Genomic DNA, 25974 nt, shown 5'->3' on the forward strand with positions numbered 1-25974 from the left:
AATATGGCTTTCTACCAAAGACCATCTTCAAGTAAGCAGTGACAAATATGATTTGACTAATAATTTCTGGCAGCATTGGAAGACCTTAAAGTCTTAAAGTATCCATCACCCATGCATAAAAGATAAATGCCTGAGATAAATGCTCAGGTGAAGCACTTAACCATGCGCTAGACAACCTCTCCCCATCTGTCTACGTATAACATGCACATAATTCCAGTCCCTTGGCATCTCCATTTACACAAAACGTCTACCTGATTCAAATAATGGTACTCCTCGGGTTTTTTAAGGTGGAATTCTGCTCTCTCCTCTTCAGTTGCTCCTGCCAACAGGTAATAGAATACATGATAGTTCCTGGAGAAAAATAAAGTAATAATAGTTGAGTGTGTTTCACTGAGGAAAATAAACATTGAATAAGCAGACACTCAATGATAGGATTGAATCCTATGCAGAGATAATCCGTATACTTATTATCCAAAGGGAATGATTTTTAAAAGGATCTCTCAGGCTGTTGGAACATACAAGAGTAACAGCAAAATACCAAATGTAAATGCAAGCATATCACCATTTCAAGGTCTGAGGTTGTGGCATAGATGAAGTTATTGGATCATTTAATCTTAAACAAATCCCATCATTGTCACAAAGGAAAACAATGCCACATTTAGAAATGGAAAGGGGAGAAATTAATTCATTATGGTTAAATTTCAACTGGACTGGTAACTACAAGGAAAATCTGGACTTGGAAAAACTTTTTAGTTTTACTTAGGGAAAAAAAATCTGTCACCTTCTCTGAGGTACAAAGCATTGACTCCCAAAAGGTTTAATGGAGTTCACATTGGGAGACTAAGTAAGCTACAGTATGTTGTAAGAATGGCTTGTTCTTTCAACCACTTGGTGACTTCAGATGCTGTTTAGTTAGTGACAACCTTCTTTCCTCAGGAAATGAGTAATCATATTTTGTCAAAACGCCACACTACACCACTACAAAACCCCCCAGCACCAGCTTTCAGATTTGGGAATAAATATTCATTCTAGTATACATGCTTTAGTTTGTACAGTATGCTCAGGTTGTTGGTTTATGGTTGAGGTAGGATGATTTGTTTGGCCAGAATCCATTTCACCAGTACTCTGTAGTGTAATCTAAGTGCTCTTCTGTGATAATAAAGGAGTTTTATGCAAGGCAAAATGGAAAAGGTGTCAAAAACAAACTAAAAAGCAAGCCAGAAGACCATCTGGTCTTCTCAGCAGAAACTCGCCTGACTGTAGCCAGGCCCCTAACACTACCTACCTACTGGGTTTAGCTGGAGCAGGCCAAGAAACAGGTAGCTGGCAAAATAATAATAGATATCTCAAAAATAAAGCAAAAGCCCAATAAGGAGGAGGATAACATCATTCATCAAAGATTCATTACCAAAAAATCCACTTTGGGTCATTCCATGTCAAAAAAACTGATTTTCCAGAAATACCAGGCAAACCCATGTCATCCAGGTGACACCCTGTAAAATCTATTTTGATGTAAGATCAATGCTTTCTAAGATTCAGCCAAAATCTTTGTTCCAGATGACACTACTTGGTAAGAGCAGACCTTCAAAAAACAATATTGGCGTCTTTGGCTTTGCCACGTTTAGGCTCTTAGAAAGTATACTTGTAACTGATACAACCTGCTGAAATTTTTTCCATGTTTAGAGACCTACATGGGGCTTTTTTACAGGTTATAAACAAACAAAAAACCGCATCAGCATTTGATCAGCAGACCTCTCAAATTTGAAAAAAATCATTTTAGGTCTAATTATCAGACCAGCTTAATGCACTGTGGGAATGCCCAGACATTTTTAAAATAATTTTTCCTGTATCATACATGGCTCCTTTCTTAAAAAACAAGTCTTACTTTCTTATGTGAATCTTTCATTTTTATTTTCCACTCTAAACATGGGTTGAATTCACCAATAGTCAGTAATAACAATCATCAAGTTCTTCATCATTAACTTGGGTATGGGATTAAAGGAAAAAAAATAAATCGCCAAAGGCACATTAAGCACAACACCAGCTGCTTGATTCATTGTTAAATATAACAGTAGTTATAATGAAATGTTAACATCTTGGTATTACAGCAGCACTAATGTGACCCATTTCATTTCTGTTTCAATCGAACTGTGGAGTATAGGGCATCTTTGTCTTTGAGATCAAGAAGGTACTGCCTCCAACTGACTGTTGTAGGTGCACGAAGAAATGCAATGACACACGGTAATGCTACCCAACAAATATCGTTCAAGGACAGTACAGGATAGTTTGGATGCATGAAAAATATCAGGATGTCCAATTCCACTTCATTCTTGTCACAAACCACGCCAATTCAGCATTTTCCATCATACATGGAACCAACAGAGCCTCCAATAGGACACTGGTCTAATGTCTGGGAAACATTAAATCCATCAGGAGTGATCATGAGAGGACAGGATCTCAGCTTCTGCTTCAGTGGCGAATATTCGGATAGTCAATTAACTCTCTTCACATTCTCTGTTCAGCAATGTGAGATAGGAGATCGTTATTTGATTTGAAAAAAGTTTGACATTTTTGATAACTTACTGATTAAAAACTCAATGATTACCATTATTGACACATGGCACATTCATTATATGTTTAGCTGGAAAATAAACATGAAAGATTTGCATAAGAAAAGTAAGGTTTGTGTTTTGAGAAAGAGACAATGTAGGATAAATGAAAACAAAATGATTTTTTTGGATTTGAGAGGTCTGCTGTTAAAACCCTGGTACCGTTACGTTTCTGTTTATTGCTTTTTTAGAAAGCCTATATAGTTAACTGAATAAGGAAAAAAAAATCAAAAGTCAGTGTTGATTACAAATATGTGTTTCTGAGGCCTAAACATGGCTAAGGCAAAAACTCTAAGGTGCTGCTTTGACCATGCAGGGTCATCTGGAAAAAATGTTTTAATTTCGTCATATACCAAGTAATATACCAGCCTGCAAAGTGTGAACATACTAGGAAGCTTAGTTGTTGAAGCATTGACTTGTGAAATTTGATATAAAAAAAAAAAAATAAGGCTGGATAAAATCGACCCCCCTCGGTACACTGATTGTACCTTAGAAAGTATTGATCTTGTATCAAAACAATTTTACAAGGTGTCTCCTGACTAACATGGGTACACCTGGAAATTTCTGCAGAATTTTATGAGTCCAAAGTGCATAGGCGGTTGGATGATATGACATGGAATGACCGCTTTTATAAAAGGATAAGAGTCTGTCTGTGTGTGTGTGAGGTCGCTATGTCGCAGTCATTTCAAAGGATGATGCATCATGTACATTTTAGCAACAAAATGCATGGCATTTGTCATTCTAATTGATGGTACAGCACAAACATTAGCACTGCTTTTCCGAATCCATACCAAATGACATTTAACAGAGAGACGTGCATTCCATGGTGCACTTCAAGTGTTAACACTGAGGTCTCCATTGATTACTTAGATTTTAACCCATTGTAGACAGGCACCACAGCTAGTAGATAATAAAGCACAATAGCTGCACAGTGAAAAATGAAGCAATAGCAGAGTTTTTCTTTACAGTTATCAAGATGGCTGCTTCTAACCACATATGACCTTTACTGATGGCGTACTCTCGAGTTCCAGGCAGATATCACCTAAATGTGCTTTCACATAAGACTTCAGCAAATGGAGCCTCTTGCAAACTTAATTATCCTATCAGATGTACCCCCACAAATTCGCCCAATTTAAAAAAAAAAAAATCACTAACCATGAGTAAACACAGAAAGTTACCCTGATCGTTGTAAAGACAGTCTTGAAGATGGAAACATCTTAATTAAGTCAGAAAACACTGCTTTATATAGTTTATATACTGTATATTGTGTTTATTTTAAATATACTGTATATTGTGTTTATTTAAAATAAGTTGTGATAAGATACTTATTACATTGCTGGTTATGTTCCTTCATATTTTGCCACAGGACTTTAAGATGTGGTTATGATGCATGTCCATACCCAGACTTATCCAGATAATACAATTTTGTCTGTTAGTTCTAGTGTGAAAATACAACACAAAAATGTTTATGATAAACAGTTACATATGAATCTCAGTGCCTCTTTTACATGATACAGAAGGTCACAGTTCGATAGAATCCTGGTAAACACATGTGTTATTCCAGACAGAATTATCAAAAAAGTACAATAGAAATATTTTGGATATTATTTTCTCAATCATGAAAGCTTCAGTTGTGACCTTGAAAGTATTTTTAGCTGTGTCACAAAAAATGGGGAGCCGGAGGGATTTAATTTCCTAATTGCTCCTGGAGAGTCTCTGAAATCTCAAGTTACCAAAAAAAAATCACTGAAAGACATGCAAGGGCACAAATACTGTACAGTAACAGATCATGTTATTGTATGATGTTAACCCCCCACTGACTATTATTATTTCTAGCAATTTTCTCTTTTCACAAAATACAAAATGTATACATTTTTATGTTGCGAGAATTATGCCAACTTTGGCCACTACAACTTAAAATTGCAACACTTGCACCTTAAAAAGAAAAAAAAATTCAAACGTGTCTAATAGAAATGGTGTTGGATTATTTTTGCTTGCAAATGCAATGCAATAGCATTATTATTATTATTATTATTATTATTATTATTATTATTATTATTATATTATAGCATGAGAATTATAAAGTAATCATTAACAATATTGAAATGCATACTCTTCATCAAATATCAGAATGAAAAATTACAACAAATGATCAGTTACGTGTTCATGATTCAGTGAGAGACAATGGCTATCAAGGACATGATGTTTCAACAAATTGTAGTTGCTGGTATTTATCTAATGAATATTCTTGCAATTAGCCCTTTTCACACTTCCATATTTTTATCTTCCATGTGGCATCAATGATGGGTAAACTTCCTTCTGGTTATCCCAAATAAAAACAGAATCGTGAAACAAGAGCTTCTGGATTGTCACTGATGTTTAGATTCTAAACAAAATGTACCTGCCTGAGTTCCAGCAGCTTTCCCACAGAATAAACAGATAAAATTGACCAAAACAGGTAAAGGAACAATTTTTTATATGCCATAGCAGCATTTATGTTTGTAGAAAGCACTTTAAATCTGATGAGTGCATACACTTTACATGCTGCCCTACAATTGATGTTATGCCACCACCACCTACTCAAAGCTTCATGATGCTCAAACAATGATGGACGGATTAAAAGGCAGAAGTCTACGTGACCATCATCATCATCAAGCCCTTCCGTGAGAATCCTAAATCCAAAGAGGACTGTTTCATTTATATTAGGTAGAATGCCCAGAGGGGACTGGGCGGTCTCATGATCTGGAATCCCTACAGATTTTATTTTTTCTCCAGCCGTCTGGAGTTTTTTTTTGTTTTTTCTGTCCCCCCTGGCCATTGAACCTTACTCTTATTCGATGTTAATGTTGATTTATTTTGTTTTATAATTGTGTCTTTCATTTTTCTATTCTTTAATATGTAAAGCACTTTGAGCTACTGTTTGTATGAAAATGTGCTATATAAATAAATGTTGTTGTTGTATGCCTTTTTAGTCTGAACAACTGTGGTGCAGTGGTAGCACTGCTGCCTCAGATTAAGGATCTTGGGTCTTCCCTGCATCGAGTTTGCATGTTCTCTCTGTGTCTCGCTGCTTCAGGTTCCTCCCACTGTCCAAAGACATGTAAGTCAGGTGAACTGGCAATGCTAAATTGGCCCTACTGTTTGTTTGGTGTGTTAGTGTGTGTTCACCCTGTGATGGACTGTAACAATGTTCAGGGTTTGTTTCTGCCTAACACCCTATATTAGCTGGGATAAGACCTCCACCAAGGTCTGGATTAAGTGTACTGATTCAGAAATTGGCTTTTGAAAGGGCTGACAGAAAATAGCATGGCAGGTCGCTTCTCAATGAAAGACAACTACTGTATGCAATGACATCTGCTCCTGGGCAGCATACACAACGTAAATGAAATTTAAGCATAAGTTTAAGAACCATAAGTTTAAATGCTGCATGTCTACATGTTTCAAGTCAATAACTTAAAAACTCACATATAACAAACTTAATGAAAAGACTTTTGAAAACAATATGAAGATAAATGTTTGCTAGGTAAACATATATCAATTATGGTTAATTTATAAGAATCTATTTTATATTACAGTATGCTGACATCTGTAGAAACGGAGGGAGCCAACATTAAATACAAAAAAAAGTTTAGGTGAAACTAACTTTCATATACTAACTAGTATGCTAACAGACTTATCTTGGTAATTACAGAATAATTCCTCCTCAAAAATTTTATAGCCTTAGGCCAGTTTTGATGCTTTTGTTGTATAGTGCTTTTCAAGAATACACTGCGAAAACTGATCATTGGATGTCAAAGGGAAGAGATGGAATAAACATCACCCTTTCCTGGCTAACTAACAGGAATTAGATTTACACTTCGATGCAACATGTCCGAATTTTATGGAAAGAATTAGAGAAGGCAGTGTGGGCACAATCATCACTGATTAACTTTATGTTGGTGGTTGTTCACAGACAAAAACCAATAAGTTTATCAGACAGAGACAACGCACACAAATTGCAGAAATGAGGCTGTTCAGGTAGATGTGTGTCTGGAATGCAGTTCTACCATACAGGGACCATAATCTAGAATTTTGGCAAAAATCTAACAATGGCAATTAGGATTTTTGGAGAGAAGATCGGTAGACTTAATTGTCATGAAATAAATAATAAATTTATTTCTTTATCATGCTGAATATTCTCATCGCTATATACTGTACATTACTATATTCTGCACAAATGTACAAAAATGTGCCTGCAGCACTTCATCATTCTCTTCACACTCTTCAACATGGTGTACAGCAGGGCTCAGTATTCTGACCCTTATTATTTTTTACTTTACTTTCAAATATATTGCAAAACTTAATACCATACACATTTTCTTTTGTATGCAAATGATAATCCGCTATGACTTTTTTTCCAACCAAAAAGGTAAATAATTGTCTTTAATTAACTGTGTCAAAGAATTTCAAGAGTGAATGGATGATAACTACTTGTCTTTCAACACTGTTACTTATTGAGAGAATGATACAGACTGCAACAATGCCCAGTCACTTTTAAACTCGAAGGGTCTAAAAACAACTCAGGCTTCATTTGTGTGCTATTGGACTATTCAGAGCTACCAGTTGTGCTGTTTCACCTTCCTACTTCAGTGTGTTCATGTGGGATTCTGGTTGGACTTTTCAGGGAAACACGAGGTCACTGTTGATATATTATTTGCTCTGCAAAAAAGCAATTTAATATAAATTGCATAGAGCAAACTTAACGTATCCAATGTGTATCACTTTGCTCCAAATGCAATTTGACTGAAAAATAGCATGTTTGTGTAGCTAGGTTATATTTTTTTTATTTTATACAATTGATTAAAGGATAAGTTTGGTATTTTATACGTCGAAGTTAATTCTTCACAAGCATGATATCCATATATTTGCCATGTGAAATTCTGTTCTAAAGTTAATGGTTTTCAATTAATTAAAAAAAATATCTTGACCACACTGCAGTCTACGGGACACAGGAGAAATACTTACAAATTTTTCTTACCAAATACGCCCATTTTTCAAACCACGACAGTTGTCAAGTAATGATCCACATCTTGCAATTGTGCACACATGGTAAAATTGTTTATACATGTCATTTAATAGACCAAATCACAGTAAACGTTTTGTGTAACGTGGTTGGTTTTGTTTTGATTTACTTCTGTATTTATGTGAAAATTCACAGAAGCAAATAGAAAACATATCTTTACCATGACAAAAATAGTACCAGGAATGTGTGATAAAATGAGTATTTCCAGATCCCTTTTGTTGTCACAAATACACTATACATCTGAAACATGGAAGGCATAGATCAATACTTGACAACTGTCTAGGCTTGAAAAATGTAAGTATTTGATAAGTATTTAAGCCTTTTCCCTGTTCCCCATACCCACATTGTAAAACATCAAAGCGGCCAACATGTTTTTTTTTTTGATTTATAGAAAGTGCTTTAGAACACAGTTTTGCAAGGCAGATGCATTCACACCATGTTTTTAAAAAAATTATTTTGCCCAAAAAATACCAAACATACACTTTAAGGTGAAATGTTTGTGTTATGTCATAACTCAGGGAGGGAATTTGAGTGGTTTTATTTTCTCTGAAATGCCCGACTTGTAGCTCTGAGTTTGTGGAGTCTTCACATGGAATTTTTCCTACTTGGAAAATTATTTATCATATATACAACAGCATGTTGAGGGCAGCATTATGCGCTATTTTTGTTAATAAACGAAAATTCTTTGATAACAAAGAAAAATGAACTATGAAAAGGTGTGTCTTAATTATTAGGAACGTATTGGAACTTTGTATAATCCTGTTATTGGAATGCTATATAATTTGTTTAATTTCTTAATAAAAACACTCATATTGATTGGTACAGTATGCTGACTGTAAAAACAATGGTATGATTGAACCCAAAGTAAAAATTAAATGGAAGCAAATGATAAATGTCAACGCTACATTTGCGTTTTAACAGTTAATTACAAAATGATACCCAATATTCCTAAAAGTCTTGCTATGCTCAGAATAGATGGGCAGAAACATAGCTAACATACTGTATTACCAGTAAGTGTCATCTGATGCAATGGAAGTAAAGCTGCAGTCTGCCTACTGATCATAAACATGCACTCTGAGCAACTCTTGAAAGTCAAGTGGTTGTCTGCAGGGACATTGGGTACTCAGCTCAAGCCAAGCAGGTGCCTGCACAGTTCAGGGATCTATGGCCCAGGTTGGAATGCTTCTGCAAAAATAACTAAAATCATCTTAAATTAAATGTCTGGCAAAAATGCTGCTATTTCAATTAAACTCCAGATAACTGACATCACCACTCCTGGAATATGTCTGATAATTTCTGGCTTCCATTTGAGGCAAACAAAAGTGTATTTGCTAACCCATATGTGCATTACACAGTTTGAACCTAATTTTGCCTACAGCTGCTGAACTCAGCAAAGACAAACTGTATGCTCAACTTTTACCCAAAAATTACTTAGAAATGAGGACTCCATTAAATTATAGTAGGATCATTTCTTGGCCACAGTAGAGGTGGTCAAAAAAATATAAATCTATATTCTATCTGTTTATAAGTTGTCCCCAGGCACTCTGACTTCCTTCCACATCCCAAAGACATGCAATATGGGTTTGCTAGCAGGTCTAATTTCCTTCCAGGTCTGGGCCCAACTTAAAAAAGGAGACTTGAAGTGGTGTTGATATGTATTTGTGTGCACTTCGTAGAGATTTTATTCACATTTACTGTATAATAAAATAAAGAAATAAATACACAAAGCATTCACATTTACTTGCATTTACTTCAAGATATTATTTCCCATCTAAAAGGAAAAAGTATTAGAGGAAGAAAGATCTTTTTAGTATATAAAAAAAATTAAAACTTAAAATTAAAATTTGTAGAAATACTTGTATAACTAAAGCCAATGTCACTTTGCATGACTTCTAGTTGGAGTTTTTTTGTCAGACTTGCCGACTGCAGTAGCTAAGCTCATCACTGGACCCTGTCAATTTACATGCTTGAAAATAACTGTGCATGTCAAATTCAGTGACTGTGTGACAACTCTCCAGCAGAGTCACACCTGCCACTAATTCTGACAGCCAATAGCGCACTGCCTAGTGTAGCCATTGCCGTTCAGTTAACAAGTATGGAGAGTTCAGCTGCAATCTCAGCCCTATTTTTCTATTTTTTCCTATTCATTCATGGTACAAGGTGAGACATCGGACATACAAGCTTCTCTTATGTTTGTTAGGTCCAAAACACCCCTATTCCTTATTTCACATTGCTGCATTATATACATTGTACTATCGGATGAGCACTCATTGGGTGGCAGCTCTCATTTACACAGATCCATCCCTACGCCTAAAGACAAAATCAAACCTGCATGATTTTATTGGAACAAGTTCCAGAATAGTTGGAGTGACTCTTTAGGTATGCCAGACTTAGAGACTGGCCTACGCAAGAGCTTGCCATCGACTGCCTCCAACTGACATTTGCTGGAAAAGTCGTCTAATGTGATATGACCTTAAGCTAGGAATTACTTTTCTCCTTGACAACACATATGTATATGCTTTAGTGTTGGGAATACTGATAATCCTCTTCTTCATATTAAATTATAAACCTTTGCTATTGTAATTCTTTAAATTTTAGTACTAAAATTGCATGTTATACATGTCTGCTGAAATCTTTGCTTTTTTCTGTATCCTGTCTTTTCTAAACACTGTGTATCATCTTATATTAATTGCCATCTCGGGTTTAGCCAAATGTCCCTTGCGTCAGAACACAGAGTTACAATATGTATTGCTGGATGCAGTCCTTTACTTGGTTTCTATTCCCACTTGTTTGTAATTCAACTTTAGTTCCTGCATGTTAAGACGTGATTATTTTTTTGGCAATGCTGTGTTCAACTTACCGTTCATTGTGTTCCTGGTAGACGAGTCTTGACTTCTCCAACAAATACTTCTCCACATATGCCCTAAAAAAACAAAAGAGTTACAACAATCAGTAAGCAAACAGCAGCACATGCATCACTCTGCCCTGTAGTCTACCAGGTTCAATTCATTTCATTAAAATATAGCCATCTGCTCAGTAAATCAACTTAGTGTGTGTTAGAGGTGTGCGATATTGGCAAAAAAAATGATGCCTCGATATTTTCCGTGAGTTTGACGATAATGATAATTAGACAATATTTTGCATTCTTTAAAAATGTGTTTATAAAAGTCTTATTGATCTAGCTTGGTCTTTTAAATAGGATATTAATTGTAGCTTACTAATGAGATAATGGAAGCAACAGGTCAGGAAAACAGGTGTTATTCATTTACTTAAAACTGAAGAAAAACAACACAAAAACATTAAAATCACCATCAAAGTACTACTGAGGTCTAACAGTGCAAGTATGATTAAACCGTTTCAACATGGCCTACAGGATTTACACAAAAGACCAACAAAATTATTATAATGAGAGCATTTTATACAGACACTTACCCTTAATGTAAACAAGATATGAATCCAAAGGAAATAAATACTAATCAAAATGGAACTACAGAGCATGAACATGATAATCTGGATGAACACAGACTGCTCTTCTGTAAGGTGAATTGTGTAGCATACAAGCAAGAACAAAAATCTAACATACTGTACTATAGTGTAAAAATCCAAAGTACTGTCAAGTACTGTACAGGAAAGACATACTATAGCATTTGTAAACAAGTTCTGAAATATATCGCATAAAGATACAAAAAAAAAAACCCAAACCTATAACATTTTTAAACAAATTACTAACTAAAACACCCAAACCTATAACATTTTTAAACAAAGCTCTGTCCAATATTGTACAAAGATATCAGAAATAATAAAACTGTAAAATTCTACTGAGAAAACTTCAAATTGTGTGACAGAAACACCAGTCTGACCACAGCCGCACAATTACATGTTCAACGCTTCCTCCAGTGCTGAAAACCCTCTCAGAAGGGCTGCTTGAGGCAGGGGAGCACAGGTACTTTTTTGCAAGTTTCCACAATTTGACAAAATGTACTTCTTGTGTTTTCCAATACTCAAGCGTATTTACATCACTGTCCACGTCAGGTATCACCAAGAAGCTCCCGATCTCCTTTTTAGTGGCAGTGTGAGAGACTCTCCTTCTATGAATTCCTGTTTTGTTTTTTTTTTTTTTAATAGCTGCTAAGAGACTTATTTCTTTCTTTTTTGCTCCCTCCATTGTGTCATCACAGCAGGGCGAGGATCTGTGTGAGTGTTTTAAATAATGAAAGAAAATAAAAAGTGCTTTGGAATCAAGGTCACCCAGCCAAGATGGGTTGTGAAATAAAACACGCCAAATAGGCATAAGCTTCTTATGGAAATAAAGATAATATGTTTGAATATGTTTTTTTTCTTTTTTTGTTTGAAACCTACATACAGGGCTCCATGGTAGATTAATTTAACTTTGCAGATGGTGAAACAAGTTAGCTGTCAAGCTGTCTACATTGTGAAACAATTTCCAACATAGCTTACAGATTGGCATCTTTTAAGCAACTTCAGTAATTTTAAAGCTAAACTACTTCTACACAAGTGAGGATAAGCCACGTCTTGCAATTAAATCTAACAACGTAGATTGCATGGCTGTTTATTTCTGGTGCTGTTAACTCACTCAGTTTTAGGAAGCTGCGCTAGCTTCACTTGTGGTGCGCTGACTGTGCACGCACACGCAGTAGTCGGTCTTTTTAGGTTACATGAGACAGCGAATGTGTGGACTCTCAAGGCATATTTTTTATTGATTTTTGCAAAGTGAGTGGCATACTCAATCATTTCAGCTTGCACAATGTTAAAACAACAATAACGATATTATTGTAGACAATACAAACTGCACACTTGTGTGTGTAGACAAAGATTTGAAGTGGGCCACTGTGATCTGTAATCGGTGTGGTTTCTTTATATATAATAAGCTACCATGGCTGACGGTTCGTCCGTCCAGGATTTTAAATCACCTGTAGCTCGCAAACTGTTTGAACTATTGACCTGAAATTTGGTACACATATACTAAATAATGTCTACTACCCGCTTTCGGGGTGATGATTGACCTCCAAGGTTATTCCTCTTTTTATTTTTATTTTATTTTATTGTAGAATCAACTCTTGGCAGCAGCCAGCAGGGCGGCCGTACGGCGCATGCATAAGGCCACCGTTCTCATCCCTTCGCTATCACTTCCCCTACCTCTTTTTTATCTTAAATCATTCTTGAAGCAGGTTGAAGACTTAAGTGCCAGCTTAAGTGAAAGATTAAAGAAAATGCACTAAATAATTGCAACACAAACACCACCTTAATCAGTTTTCATGCAAAGAGATGCCGACAAAAGAAAAGAAGCGGGTCTCTAGGGTGGAGAAAACTAGAGCTTCTAAGGAATCAGCAAGCGCATCAACTTCTGAGCAAACGAATGCCAAATGTACAGAGAAAAAGGATGAAAACTAGGAATGGTCAAGTCAATCGTATTCACTGCACGTTATCGTGCAGTGCGCCATTACTGGTATTGCATATTATTTTATTTTAATCAAAATGGGTAAATAAGGCCATGAATCGATACACCTGAAAACATCTAAACTATGAAAATCAGCTGACAGGGAGAAAACATCACTGCTATGTAAGTAACCTGAGAGGGACATAGGAAGAGACAGGTAGAGACAATTTAGGCAGGCTGTTAAAAGAGAGTAGGTGTTTCCCATGGTACGATGGTCAATTTACGGTCAATAGTTACTATGTGCAATTTCTATTTACCTTATGCCAGCAAAAAAATGTAGCCCAAGTGCATCTTCTCATTTTGGAGCCAGAGAAAAGCTCTGGCAACTGCACTGAACCTTACAGCTCACCTATGGACAAAAGATATCGGTCTTGCCCATAACTAGGAACCATGTCACTCGCACTCTTGAAGTTTCCAGAGCCAAATGCAGGAACCTCATGACTGGAAGACTGCTAGTAGTTTTCCTTTGAAAATTTTATTATTGTGAGTGTCTAGCCAATATTAAAAGAAGCTAAGTGTATTCTTTTTAGTGGCATCTTAGAATCACTACTGTACCACCATATATACACATACATACACTTTTATATATACAGTATATAATGGCATGTCTATGGTTTGCTCCTCGAAGCTGAGTGGGCATGGCGGACATTTGCCGTTTGGTAGACCAACCTCAAATATTACCTGGTAGGTGACCACCCAGACAATCAGATTGCGATCAGAAATATATATGTAATACTCCAATCTTCACCCTGTCAAGTAAGCAAACCAGCCACTATGGTGCAACATCAGAGGCCAGGCACTGACGTCCGAGAATCAAAGCAAAGGTGAGTACACCTGACGAGCCCCAATTAGGTTGAAATACATGTTGTGTACTCTTTGTATTATTTGACAGGTACTATAAGACACATAAATACATATATACTATATATACAGGGTGCTCCAGATCTAATTATGCAGATCCAGATCGTCTGAATGACTTTGATTTATGCGATTCCAGTTCGGCGAGAAGACGATTCTTCATGTCGTCAGTTCACACACTTCTCGATGGTCCAGGATTTTTCGGGTGATTTTCTATGTAATATATTTAATAAGTTACAGCGTAATGAAAATTGCATAATTAGATCTGGACCACCCTATATATATATAATATATAAAATTATTTTTGTGTTTGAAACGGAAATTACGTATGACCACAGAACATATTATAATACAAGAACTAATCATATGTCGTCTTTATGAATTGTTATTATTTGTGTGAGAGTTACTTTGCTGATATTGAACAGAAGTACACACAAATACGTCAATCTATCCCATAGAAGTGCACCCCGCGTCGTCCTCTCACAGCCCTCCTGTCTGAACTCCAGCGTTGAGCCATCCGCCGCCAGGCGCGTTCTGAAAGAGTTTTATTTATTCGTCCACGTGACTGCCACATTATAACTTTTTTTTTTTTTAACTGGCAGTACTTGATAGTAGTACAGATGAGGAAAACAGCTTTGCGTTTTTCAACTTTTTAAATGCTCCGAGCTGTAAACAATGTGAAGATGACACCGCCTTCAGTGGTGAGGGTTCGTGAGAACAAAGTGGATGCTCGGAGGCACGGAATGTCGGGCTGCTCTGCCGGGTCAAGAGCTTTGCAGTTTCGGGCGGCGTCCTATCTTCTCGCACTGTTTGCGACACTTAGAGTGCTCCGTCGGCTCCTGGGAGAGTGGAAGTCATTGCGAATGAGTGTGATCAGCGCCATCGAAGCAAAACTCTCTTTGTAAATTGGGCTTCATGACTACTTACTGTCCTTTAAGGTGAGTTCAGGTCACTAAAACTCTGCAACATTCAAGGTTGCTTTTGTGATGAATTCTTTTAAGACGACGGAGGGTTTACATCTAAGAAGATGTACCGACCTCTTCATGTTAAGTTTTGGACTTGGGAATTGTTTGGACCTTCTGCACGTTAAGCACGGAAGGGAAGCGTCCACATTTCTCATAATAATTTTTCTCTTAAATCACAGGCACGTAGTGCAAGGTTGTCAGGCAGAAATTTGCAGGATCGCAAAGAAAATGTAATTTCTATACCTCAGCGGTCGTGTAGCGCCTTTCACAAAGGATCTGCTACCGAGAGATGATCCAAATACATTTAAGCTGCTGTTAGTGCTACTTACCTGTTGTGTTATAGCGCCTTTAAAATGTACTTTACCTGAAAGCACTCCAGTACTGTTCAATGTATCTTCACTTCATATTATATACTAGCAAAATACCCACGCTTCGCAGCGGTGAAATACTGCCTGAATATTTTTATTAAGAAAAAAGTAAACATTTTTAGATTGAGTTAAAATATATAAAAAAAATTAATTGTTAAGGATCTCTCTGTATACTACGTTGTCAATTTGGTCCTCCGGTTGTAATATGACTAAGCTGTGTGCTGAGCTTACTCTTGAGCATGCAACATACAGTTGGCCATGTGATAAGCAATCCTGCCTCAAATCAATGCCAACCATTTGTAGTGTTTGTCCCTGAGACTTATTAATTGTCATTGCGAAGCACAGTCTTACTGGAAATTGAACGCGTTTGATTTGAAATGGGAGATTAGATGGCATAACGGGGATGCAAGGAATACAAACTGTATCACCTGAGGCACTAAAAATAGTTGCTTCAATTAGGTTGTTTTGTAGAGATGTGACCTGAAGTCTTGTGCCGTTACAAAGTTTTGGTGGCTGTAAGTTTCTCAGTAACATTACTGGTGCCCCAACCTTCAAGATGAGATTATGCTCAGGAGTGCCTGGAGGATTTAGAGTGTTGAGAAACTCTACCGGATAATGTACTGCGTCTTCTACTTCTACAACTGAATCAACAGATTGATATGTTTTTGATTGTGAAGGTAGTTCTTGAAGTAAAATGTGGTTTATAGTCGTAGTCATGTCATTTTTTGGTGTCAGGATAGCTCTCTCTCTTAACCATGAGACGTTAGTTCGGTGTAGATTTCGTAGATCGGGGTAAACATTTTGAAGAAGGCTTTGTAAGGTATTCACGATGAGACAGAGATTTGTAGGAATATTTATTTTACGGTTTTCTTGTATGAAGGTGCCATTACCTATACTCATCAGAAGAGCAGAGAACTCCTCGGCTTTTTGTCGCTTTCAAATGAACTCTCATGTTTATTTTTAAAGTAACAACATGATTTGTGGCCAAAGGTGGTATGAAGATTTCAGAGATGCTTTAACTTCATCAGCGTGTTCCTCTGGGCACGACTGGTAGGGTTTGGTGGAAGTCTCCAGCCAGCAACACTGTCAAGCCTCCCATAAGTTTGTTGGTGTTTCGGATGTCTTGGAGGGTCCTGTCTAAAGCCTCAATACCTGCTCTGTGTGCCATAGTGCATTCATCCCAGACAATAAGTTGACAATGTCGCAGCACTTCAGCCATGTTGCTCTGCTTTGATATGTTACACATGGGGATTCAGTATGGTTGAGGTTCAGAGGCAGCTTGAAAGCTGAATGAGCAGTTCTGCCACCCTCTAGAAGAGTTGCAGCAATGCCAGAAGAAGCCACAGCTATGGCAATGTTATGTTTTGCTCGGATTTTTGCAAGGAGAAGGTTTATTAGGAATGTCTTACCAGTTCCTCCTGGAGCATCAAGGAAAAACACTGTGGTAGTGGGAGACGTAACGCTGCTCATGATTTGCTCATAAACTGACTTTTGGTCACTATTTAGCAACCGCTCGTTATTTGTGACTATATTGGCCAAGTGCGAGGTGTTGTAAGATGTCTCTTTCAAGTACTCAGGATTTGATGCAAGTTGTGCCAGTTCTGTTAAAGGTGAAGGCAAACCGTAATGATGAAGAGATTGACCTCCAATAGCAATGACGTAGTCTTCAAGCAACTGTAGACACTTGTTATAGATCAAATTTAACCACTGGTGGACTTCTGTTATTATATGATCTCTTTCAGTCTGTCTCCTAACATCTTCTGCTATGCTGTGTTTATGTTTTTCCCATAGGTTTAAGGGGTTTTCTATTTGGCAGAACACCAACATGACAGCAAATAGTTCACGGATCTTTTGAGGTGAGCGAGATAGAGTAGCTTCCTGTAGAGTCTCGTCCCAGTTGATATCGTCATGTAATAAACCGAGTGCCCTGCAGGCTGACTTATAGGTCGGATGTAGGACACCATCAACTGTTCTGAGAGATTTGAAAGATGTGGGACCTGTGATTTTGTTAAGCAGAGTCGAAGATGGTAGCATTCAGAGTTATTCGGGTGTACAGTGTAGACCCGTCCCAGTACATGATCCTTTTTTACTCCTGAATATCCTGGTACAGGGTTGCCCTGTTTCCTTCGACGAAACATGTTGTTTGCCCACACATAATATGATGGAATTTCATTATAATGAAGTTGTTTAGCAAAATCATCGTGTTTGCAAAGGTCAAAGAACGCTAAAAGGGTCGTTTGTGGTGGATTGTGTACTTTATCGGCAACATTGCCTTCTGTGAAATAAATTCTTTGTCCGTTCTCAAGATGCACAGCAAGATGAACGACCGGAGGGAAACGTTCATGAATGGGAAAACAGAAAATGCGCCAGGCTGCTTCAGAGCTACTAATGTAACGACCAGCTTCAGATCGAGATACTTCGTCATTTTGATTTTGTATTGTAAATACTGCCTGGTCACTTCCTTTGTTAACATACTTGCAGATGTATTTGATCGATTTTACTGAATTGCAAAATTCGACATTGATGTGAGCATTGAAGAAGCGGGACAGCACAGGACTATAAGGGACCACCCATCTGTTGTCGATATCTACTCCTTTGATGTTAATTGTATGACCTCCATCAGCAGGTGCGCCGCGGTACTGAGGGTAACCATCTTCTCCGGTCTGAGTTTGTGAGATGAACGGACACGGGTACGTCTTAGTGCATATTCTGTTGCTCATCATGCAGGGTGAGTTGATATTATGAGGTCCACATGGGCCGTGAATCATGTTGGATTTTACTATTTTGTGTAGGGCAGGGTCAGTCTGTGGATCAGGAATTTCTGCACGGATGAGTTGATCGATGAGAGCTGGTTTAATCCTATCCTTTAGCCACAATAGAATGTGTGCATGGGGAATACCTCGCTTTTGCCACTCTATGGTGTACATGTAGCAATTTGTACAGCCGAAAATGTTACTCTTCGTGAGCAAGTCTATCATTTTGCGGATCTTGAGATGAAATACACGACTGATAAGGTCGTGGCGATCGTGAGGTTTTTGACGTGGAAGGAGAATTTCAGTGATCTCAGGCCATTTAGGATTGCAAGTAAATGTGATGAATAAGTCAGGCGGCCATAACGACGAACATATGTCATTGCGTCTTGTGTACGCTCGTGCATATAGCGAGGTCCTCCAGTGAAGGATGATGGTAATATCACAGCTTGACCAAGTTCTGTTAAATCAGTGTCGTTTTTGTCAATAGCATCTTTTAAGTGAACGTAATTTTCAGCCCGTAGTTTTTTTTGATTTAGTCTGATATAATTTAGTCTTTCGGCTTCAATTTTTGCGTACATATCAACTAAAACTGATTTAATAAAGTTCGGAAGAAAAGGATATTATTAGATGATGTTGTCTGATCATAAGCCGGTATGAATAGAAGTTTGCTGCAGAGACGGTTTTGTTCATAGGTAACTTACTGGCAGCATGAACTTGAGGTATAGACACAGAATAGCCGTCTTCACCATAGCAGAACATGAGAGGATATTGAAGTGCATCATAGGATCTGTGGGTTTCTTTAATGCGTTGCAGTTTATTGTCTCTGGTTTTCAAGACAATATCTCTATTGTTGAACGTTTGCCCAACGATGACAACATCAACTTGATGAACTGTAGGTTTATTAAATCTGCCTTTGTGTGCATGTGATGGTTTTTTTTCTGCGTGAATGACAACTTTGAAGTCTTTGTCATCATCTGAAATACTGTCCATTGTGGAGTGGAAGTCCTGGATGTAAGTGTTACAGTCATGGAGCATTTTTTGTAATTGCTTGACCAGGGGCATGTTAAGTCCAGAAAAATTAGCACAGCGGATTTCTGCTTCCTTTTCATCGTCCCCGACAAAATAAATTTGCAAAAATTTGTGTTCTTCACTTGGCATAGGTAAAAGACTGCCAATCAAGTGATACACTTGTCCCTGAACTTTAAATGAAGGCATAAAATTTCCCTCAACGATTTGGTTAGCACCAAATGATGTCATTTGAAATGCGCTGTTGTACTTTCGAATGTTGTTCAAGAAATGCTCACTTTGAGGATGTTCGCCATTTAACAGGCTCTCAAGAAGGTGAGGAAGCTTACATAAAGGAGTTAGAGAGACTTTACCACCGTTACAGCACAAACCAGGAGACTCACATTTCCACTTCTTTGCTTGACAATAGTTACAGTGAACATCCATGGATCCAATGTGTACTGTTTTGTCAGACTCATAATGTATGTTTGGATCGTACGCAAATCCACAATTGGCTTTTTTGAGCCAAACCTGTTGTTTTCGTATGGGCCGCTTTTCATTATTGGGATTGTATCTAGAAACAGAACCTCTATTAACTTGTGGATTTGCCTCCGTGTATTTAGCGACAGCGTCTCTATGAACTTGTGGATGTGCTTGCGAGTATTTAGCGACAGCGTCCCTATTAACTTCTGGATGTGCTTGCGAGTATTTAGCGACAGCGTCCCTATGAATTTGTGGATTTTTCTGCGAGTATTTGGCAGCAGCTGCACAAGTTGATTCCGTCTAGCTGTATGAGAAAATCTACCACGACGTCTGATACGCCTCCTTTTTACTGTGTTCTCATAGCTTGGATTGGCGGTGTAATAATCAGCTGGATTTGTGTTGAAGTGACATTCAGCATGTGTCAATTGATGTAAGCATACAACCGGCTTCATCAATAACTTCGCATCCAGCTTTTGAGAGTTGAAATATTCATAAACATCAAAGTGTCCACTACTCAAATTGTCACCTGTGAATCTAAGATGTTTAAGAGGCATTGACGGTTCTCCAAAGGTGTAAAATATTTGCCTATTTCGGAACACTTTAAGTGTTTGGCGACAACCAAACAATTCAGCGGCAGCCATCAACTCACATGCAGAACCATAGGTGAAGGGCTTAAGCATTTCAGTCTTATAGTGCTCCTGTGTACTATAATTATCTCCTCTCCATCATCAGTCCATACTTTGAACCTCTCCCAGTCATTTAATACATAAGACACAATGTCCTTGCGGATATCAAAAGTGAGCCTGATATGTCCGTGCAATATATAACACGGAGAATGGAAAAGGCAGGCGCCATCTCCGGGCATGGACACCACTCGGTAAGTGATAGTTCTTTGATTGATGGTGATTACGTTGATAGACATTTTAATAGGGGTACAGTTGGAAGAATAAAGGGAATGGGTACTTGATCAGTAAACAAAGTATAAAATATCTACACAATAACTATAACAATCATAAGAAATGAACAATAAAACAGCGCAGAACCCGTGGATAAAATAAAAAGGTTGCCTCGTTGGCGAAGCAAGGAAAAAGGACTTTCTTATATGTCATTCGTTTATAAAACAGTGCAGAAGCTGTGAGAAAGCTGCTTCCTTGTTGAAGCAAGGAAACGAATGAAGGCACCGCAGCGAAGAATGGCCTTATATGGGCAGGCAGTCAAATATGTGGGAGGCGTGCCGATTTCCACAGCAGCCGCACCTATGTATATGCTAAAACAGTGGAGAACCTATGAAAAGGCTGCTTCTTTGGCGTAGCAAGGAAATGAATGAACACACCACAGCGAAGAACGGCCTTATATGGGTAGGCAGTCAATTACATGGGAGGCGTGCTGAGTTGCGCAGCAGCCTTACATATGAATATGCTAAGTGTTGACTAAATAGAAGTTGAAAAGATATATATTTTCGAATGTGATCGCGCAATTCAGATCGAGTTGACATTTTGTCTGTGCAAAGTTTCAGCCAAACACCACCCTGACCATCTCATCTCCGTCTGCATAAGCCCAGTCCTTCACCCGTGAATATTTAGCGGCAGTGTTTCTATCGGATTGCCGCTGATGGACGGCCTTATATGGGCAGGCACTAAATTACGTGGGAGGCGTAACTCCGCCTCCCACGGCCATCGACCAGAAGTGTATTATAGTATATGGACGAAAAAATAGGTTCCAGTTATGACCATTACGCGTAGAATTTCGAAATGATTCCTGCCCAACTTTTGTAAGTAAGCTGTAAGGAATGAGTCTGTAAATTTCAGCCTTCTACCCACACGGGAACTTGGAGAATTAGTGATGAGTCAGTCAGTGAGGGCTTTGCCTTTTATTAGTGTATGTATATATATATATATATATATATATATATATATATATATATATATACACACAGTGCATCAGGAAAGTATTCACAGTGCATCACTTTTTCCACATTTTGTTATGTTACAGCCTTATTCCAAAATGGATTAAATTAATTTTTTCCTCAGAATTCTACACACAACACCCCATAATGACAAGCGTGAAAAAGTTTACTTGAGGTTTTGCAAATTTATTAAAAATAAAAACTGAGAAATCACATGTACATAAGTATTCACAGCCTTTGCTCAATACTTTGTCGATGCACCTTTGGCAGCAATTACAGCCTCAAGTCTTTTTGAATATGATGCCCCAAGCTTGGCACACCTATCCTTGGCCAGTTTCGCCCATTCTTCTTTGCAGCACCTCTCAAGCTCCATCAGGTTGGATGGGAAGCGTCGGTGCACAGCCATTTTAAGATCTCTCCAGAGATGTTCAATCGGATTCAAGTCTGGGCTCTGGCTGGGCCACTGAAGGACATTCAGAGAGTTGTCCTGAAGCCACTCCTTTGATATCTTGTCTGTGTGCTTAGGGTCGTTGACTTGCTGAAAGATGAATCGTCGCCCCAGTCTGAGGTCAAGAGCGTTCTGGAACAGGTTTTAGTCCAGGATGTCTCTGTGCATTGCTACAATCATCTTTCCCTATATCCTGACTAGTCTCCCAGTTTCTGCCGCTGAAAAACATCACCACAGCATGATGTTGCCACCACCATGCTTCACTGTAGGGATGGTATTGGCCTGGTGATGAGCAGTGCCTGGTTTCCTCGAAACATGACGCCTGGCATTCACACCAAAGAGTTCAATCTTTGTCTCATCAGACCAGAGAATTTTGTTTCTCATGGTCTGAGAGTCCTTCAGGTGTCTTTTGGCAAACTCGAGGTGGGCTGCCATGTGTCTTTTACTAAGGAGTGGCTTTTGTCTGGCCACTCTACCATACAGGCCTGATTGGTGGATTGCTGCAGAGATGGTTGTCCTTCTGGAAGGTTCTCCTCTCTCCACAGAGAACCTCTGGAGCTCTGACAGAGTGACCATTGGGTTCTTGGTCACCTCCCTGACTAAGGCCCTTCTCCCCTGATCTCTCAGTTTAGATGACCAGCAAGCTCTAGGAAGAATCCTGGTGGTTTCGAACTTCTTCCACTTACGGATGATGGAGGCCACTGTGCTCATTGGGACCTTCAAAGCAGTAGAAATTTTTCTGTAACCTTCCCCAGATTTATGCCTCGAGACAATCCTGTCTTGGAGGTCTACAGACAATTCCTTTGACTTCATGCTTGGTTTGTGCTCTGACATGAACTGTCAACTGTGTGGCCTTATATAGACAGGTGTGTGCCTTTTCAAACCATGTCCAATCAAAATTTACCACAGGTGGACTCCAATTAAGCTGCAGAAACATCTCAAGGATGATCAGGGTAAACAGGATGCACTTGAGCTCAATTTTGAGCTTCATGACAAAGGTTGTGAATACTTATGTACATGTGATTTCTCAGTTTTTTTATTTTTAATAAATTTACAAAAATCTCAAGTAAACTTTTTTCACGTTGTCATTATGGGGTGTTGTGTGTAGAATTCTGAGAAAAAAAATGAATTTAATCCATTTTGGAATAAGGCTGTAACATAACAAAATGTAGAAAAAGTGATGGATGTGCTGTGAATACTTTCCGGATGCACTGTATATACATATAAAACATATATACATACATATGTACAGAACCAAAATTAGAAAAAAGTTGTCTCTGTCCAAATATTTATGGACCTAGCTGTGTGTGTGTATGTATGTATATATATATATATATATATATATATATATATATATATATATATATATATATATATATATATATATATATATATATATATATATATATATATATATATATATATATATATATATACACACACAGAGCTAAGTCCATAAATATTTGGACAGAGACAACTTTTTTCTAATTTTGGTTCTGTACATTACCACAATGAATTTTAAATGAAACAACTCAGATGCAGTTGAAGTGCAGACTTTCAGCTTTAATTCAGTGGGTTGAACAAAAAGATTGCATAAAAATGTGAGGAAAATAAAGTATTTTTTTTTTACACAATCCCTTTATTTCAGGGGCTCAAAAGTAATTGGACAAATCAAATAACTGGAAATAAAATGTTCATTTCTAATACTTGGTTGAAAACCCTTTGTTGGCAATGACAGCCTGAAGTCTTGAACTCATGGACATCACCAGATGCTGGGTTTCCTCCTTTTTAATGCTCTGCCAGGCCTTTACTGCAGTGGCTTTCAGTTGCTGTTTGTTTGTGGGCCTTTGTGGCCGAAGTTTAGTCTTCACCAAGTGAAATGCATGCTCAACTGGGTTAAGATCAGGTGACTGACTTGGCCATTCAAGAATTTTCCACTTACTTGCTTTAATAAACTCCTGGGTTGCTTTGGCTGTATGTTTTGGGTCATTGTCCATCTTTATCATGAAACGCAGCCCATTCAATCTGACTGCATTTAGCGGGATTTGAGCAGACAGTATGTCTCTGAACACCTCAGAATTCATTCGGCTGCTTCTGTCCTGTGTCACATCATCAATAAACACTAGTGTCCCAGTGCCACTGGCAGCCATCACACTGCCTCCACCGTGTTTTACAGATGATGTGGTATGCTTTGGATAATGAGCTGTTCCACGCCTTCTCCATACTTTTTTCTTGCCATCATCCTGGTAGAGGTTGATCTTGGTTTCATCTGTCCAAAGAATGTTTTTCCAGAACTGTGCTGGCTTTTTTAGATGTTCTTTAGCAAAGTCCAATCTAGCCTTTCTATTCTTGAGGCTTATGAGTGGCTTGCACCCTGCAGTGCACCCTCTGTATTTACTTTCATGCAGTCTTCTCTTTATGGTAGACTTGGATATCGATACGCCTAACCCCTGGAGAGTGTTGTTCACTTGGTTGCCTGTTGTGAAGGGGTTTCTCTTCACCTTGGAAATGATTCTGCGATCATCCACCACTGTTGTCTTCCGTGGACGTCCAGGTCTTTTTGCGTTGCTGAGTTCACCAGTGCTTGCTTTCTTTCTCAGGATGTACCAAACTGTAGATTTTGCCACTCATAATATTGTAGCAATTTCTCGGATGGGGTTTTTCTGTTTTTGCAGCTTAAGGATGGCTTCTTTCACCTGCATGGAGAGCTCCTTTGACCACATGTTGTCTGTTCACAGCAAAATCTTCCACATTCAAGCATCACACCTCAAATCAACTCCAGGCCTTTTATCTGCTTAATTGATAATGACATAATGACAGACTTGCCCACACCTGCCCATGAAATAGCCTTTGAGTCAATTGTCCAATTACTTTTGAGTCCCTGAAATGAAGGGATTGTGTTAAAAAAATGCTTTAGTTGCCTTACATTTTTATGTAATTGTTTTGTTCAACCCACTGAATTAAAGCTGAAAGTCTGCACTTCAACTGCATCTGAGTTGTTTCATTTAAAATTAATTGTGGTAATGTACAGAACCAAAATTAGAAAAAAGTTGTCTCTGTCCAGCTATGTATGGACCTAACTGTGTGTATATGTACAGGTATATATATATATATATACACACAACGATAAACAATTTGACACTTATGGTGTCAAATTGAAGCCACATTAATATGCTAATTTCATCAAATGTGTCATCTTTTACTAACCGGACATGTTGCATTTAGTTTTAACAAAATACTGTAAATGCATTATACAGATCGCATGTCTAAGTGGAGGGGATAAACAGTAGCAAATAATTTTAAGTTTATGATTTTGTTCTCATGTAACTATGACTTTGGGTAATATCTGACATGTAAACAGGGTTTATAAAGCTAGTCTGGTCTTCGCATGATACATTCTCATTCATCTTGCATTGTGGGAACTACCATGAGGAACTGTATCTAGGGTATTGGCAAACCCAAAGGCATGAACTTTTGAAGACGACCAGGCTGTAGAAAGCTGAGGAGTGGTGTCATGATTGGATATGATTTTGATCATCAAATGCTGCCAATTGTTACTTCGATTTGTGGGCACACTTCCAACATTGCTAGGAGGGTGAACTCTGAGGTGAGACATGTGCCTAACTGAAGCAACGGGATAAAAACATGGCTATGGCTACAAATCCTAATCTGATCTGCGGATATGAAATCTCTTAAGTATTCAAAGTTTATCTTTGTGCTCTTTTCTTATATGTATGAATGGTTTTGATCCTCTTGTTCTCTCTACCATGACTATTGTCTCTTGTATTAGGCTTCAGTTTAATTTTATATATTTTTTTTTTTGTTTTGTTTGTGTTTTACATGCATATCCCATGTTTTGCTCAAATATTTACCTTCTCGTTTGCTGAAGGGACAACTGGCTTCTCACTCCTGACAGCCATCTATACATTGAGTAAGTGTACCTGACCTAGGGAGCAGCTTGAGCTGAGGACATGACAAGTTATTCATCCTGTCAAGTGGATCAACTCATATATATATATATATATATATATATATATATATATATATAAAAAAGATGAC

The 25974-nt window shown here is 38.0% G+C and overlaps 1 protein-coding gene across 7 annotated transcripts in view; it reads right to left on the reverse strand.

Annotated features, from left to right (window-relative positions):
* Positions 1–25974, reverse strand: part of myo9aa (myosin IXAa) — a 470016-nt gene that overhangs the window by 187495 nt on the left and 256547 nt on the right. For all 7 annotated transcript variants that reach the window (XM_039773456.1, XM_039773459.1, XM_039773460.1 and 4 more), the window contains exons 6-7: positions 10532–10594; positions 252–351 (exon numbers count right to left, since the gene is read on the reverse strand). In XM_039773456.1, coding sequence (XP_039629390.1) covers positions 252–351; positions 10532–10594 — 163 coding nt within the window. The remainder of the gene's footprint in view (positions 1–251; positions 352–10531; positions 10595–25974) is intronic.

This window comes from Polypterus senegalus, chromosome 12 (genome assembly GCF_016835505.1).
Source record: "Polypterus senegalus isolate Bchr_013 chromosome 12, ASM1683550v1, whole genome shotgun sequence".
NCBI classification, from domain to species: domain Eukaryota; kingdom Metazoa; phylum Chordata; class Cladistia; order Polypteriformes; family Polypteridae; genus Polypterus; species Polypterus senegalus.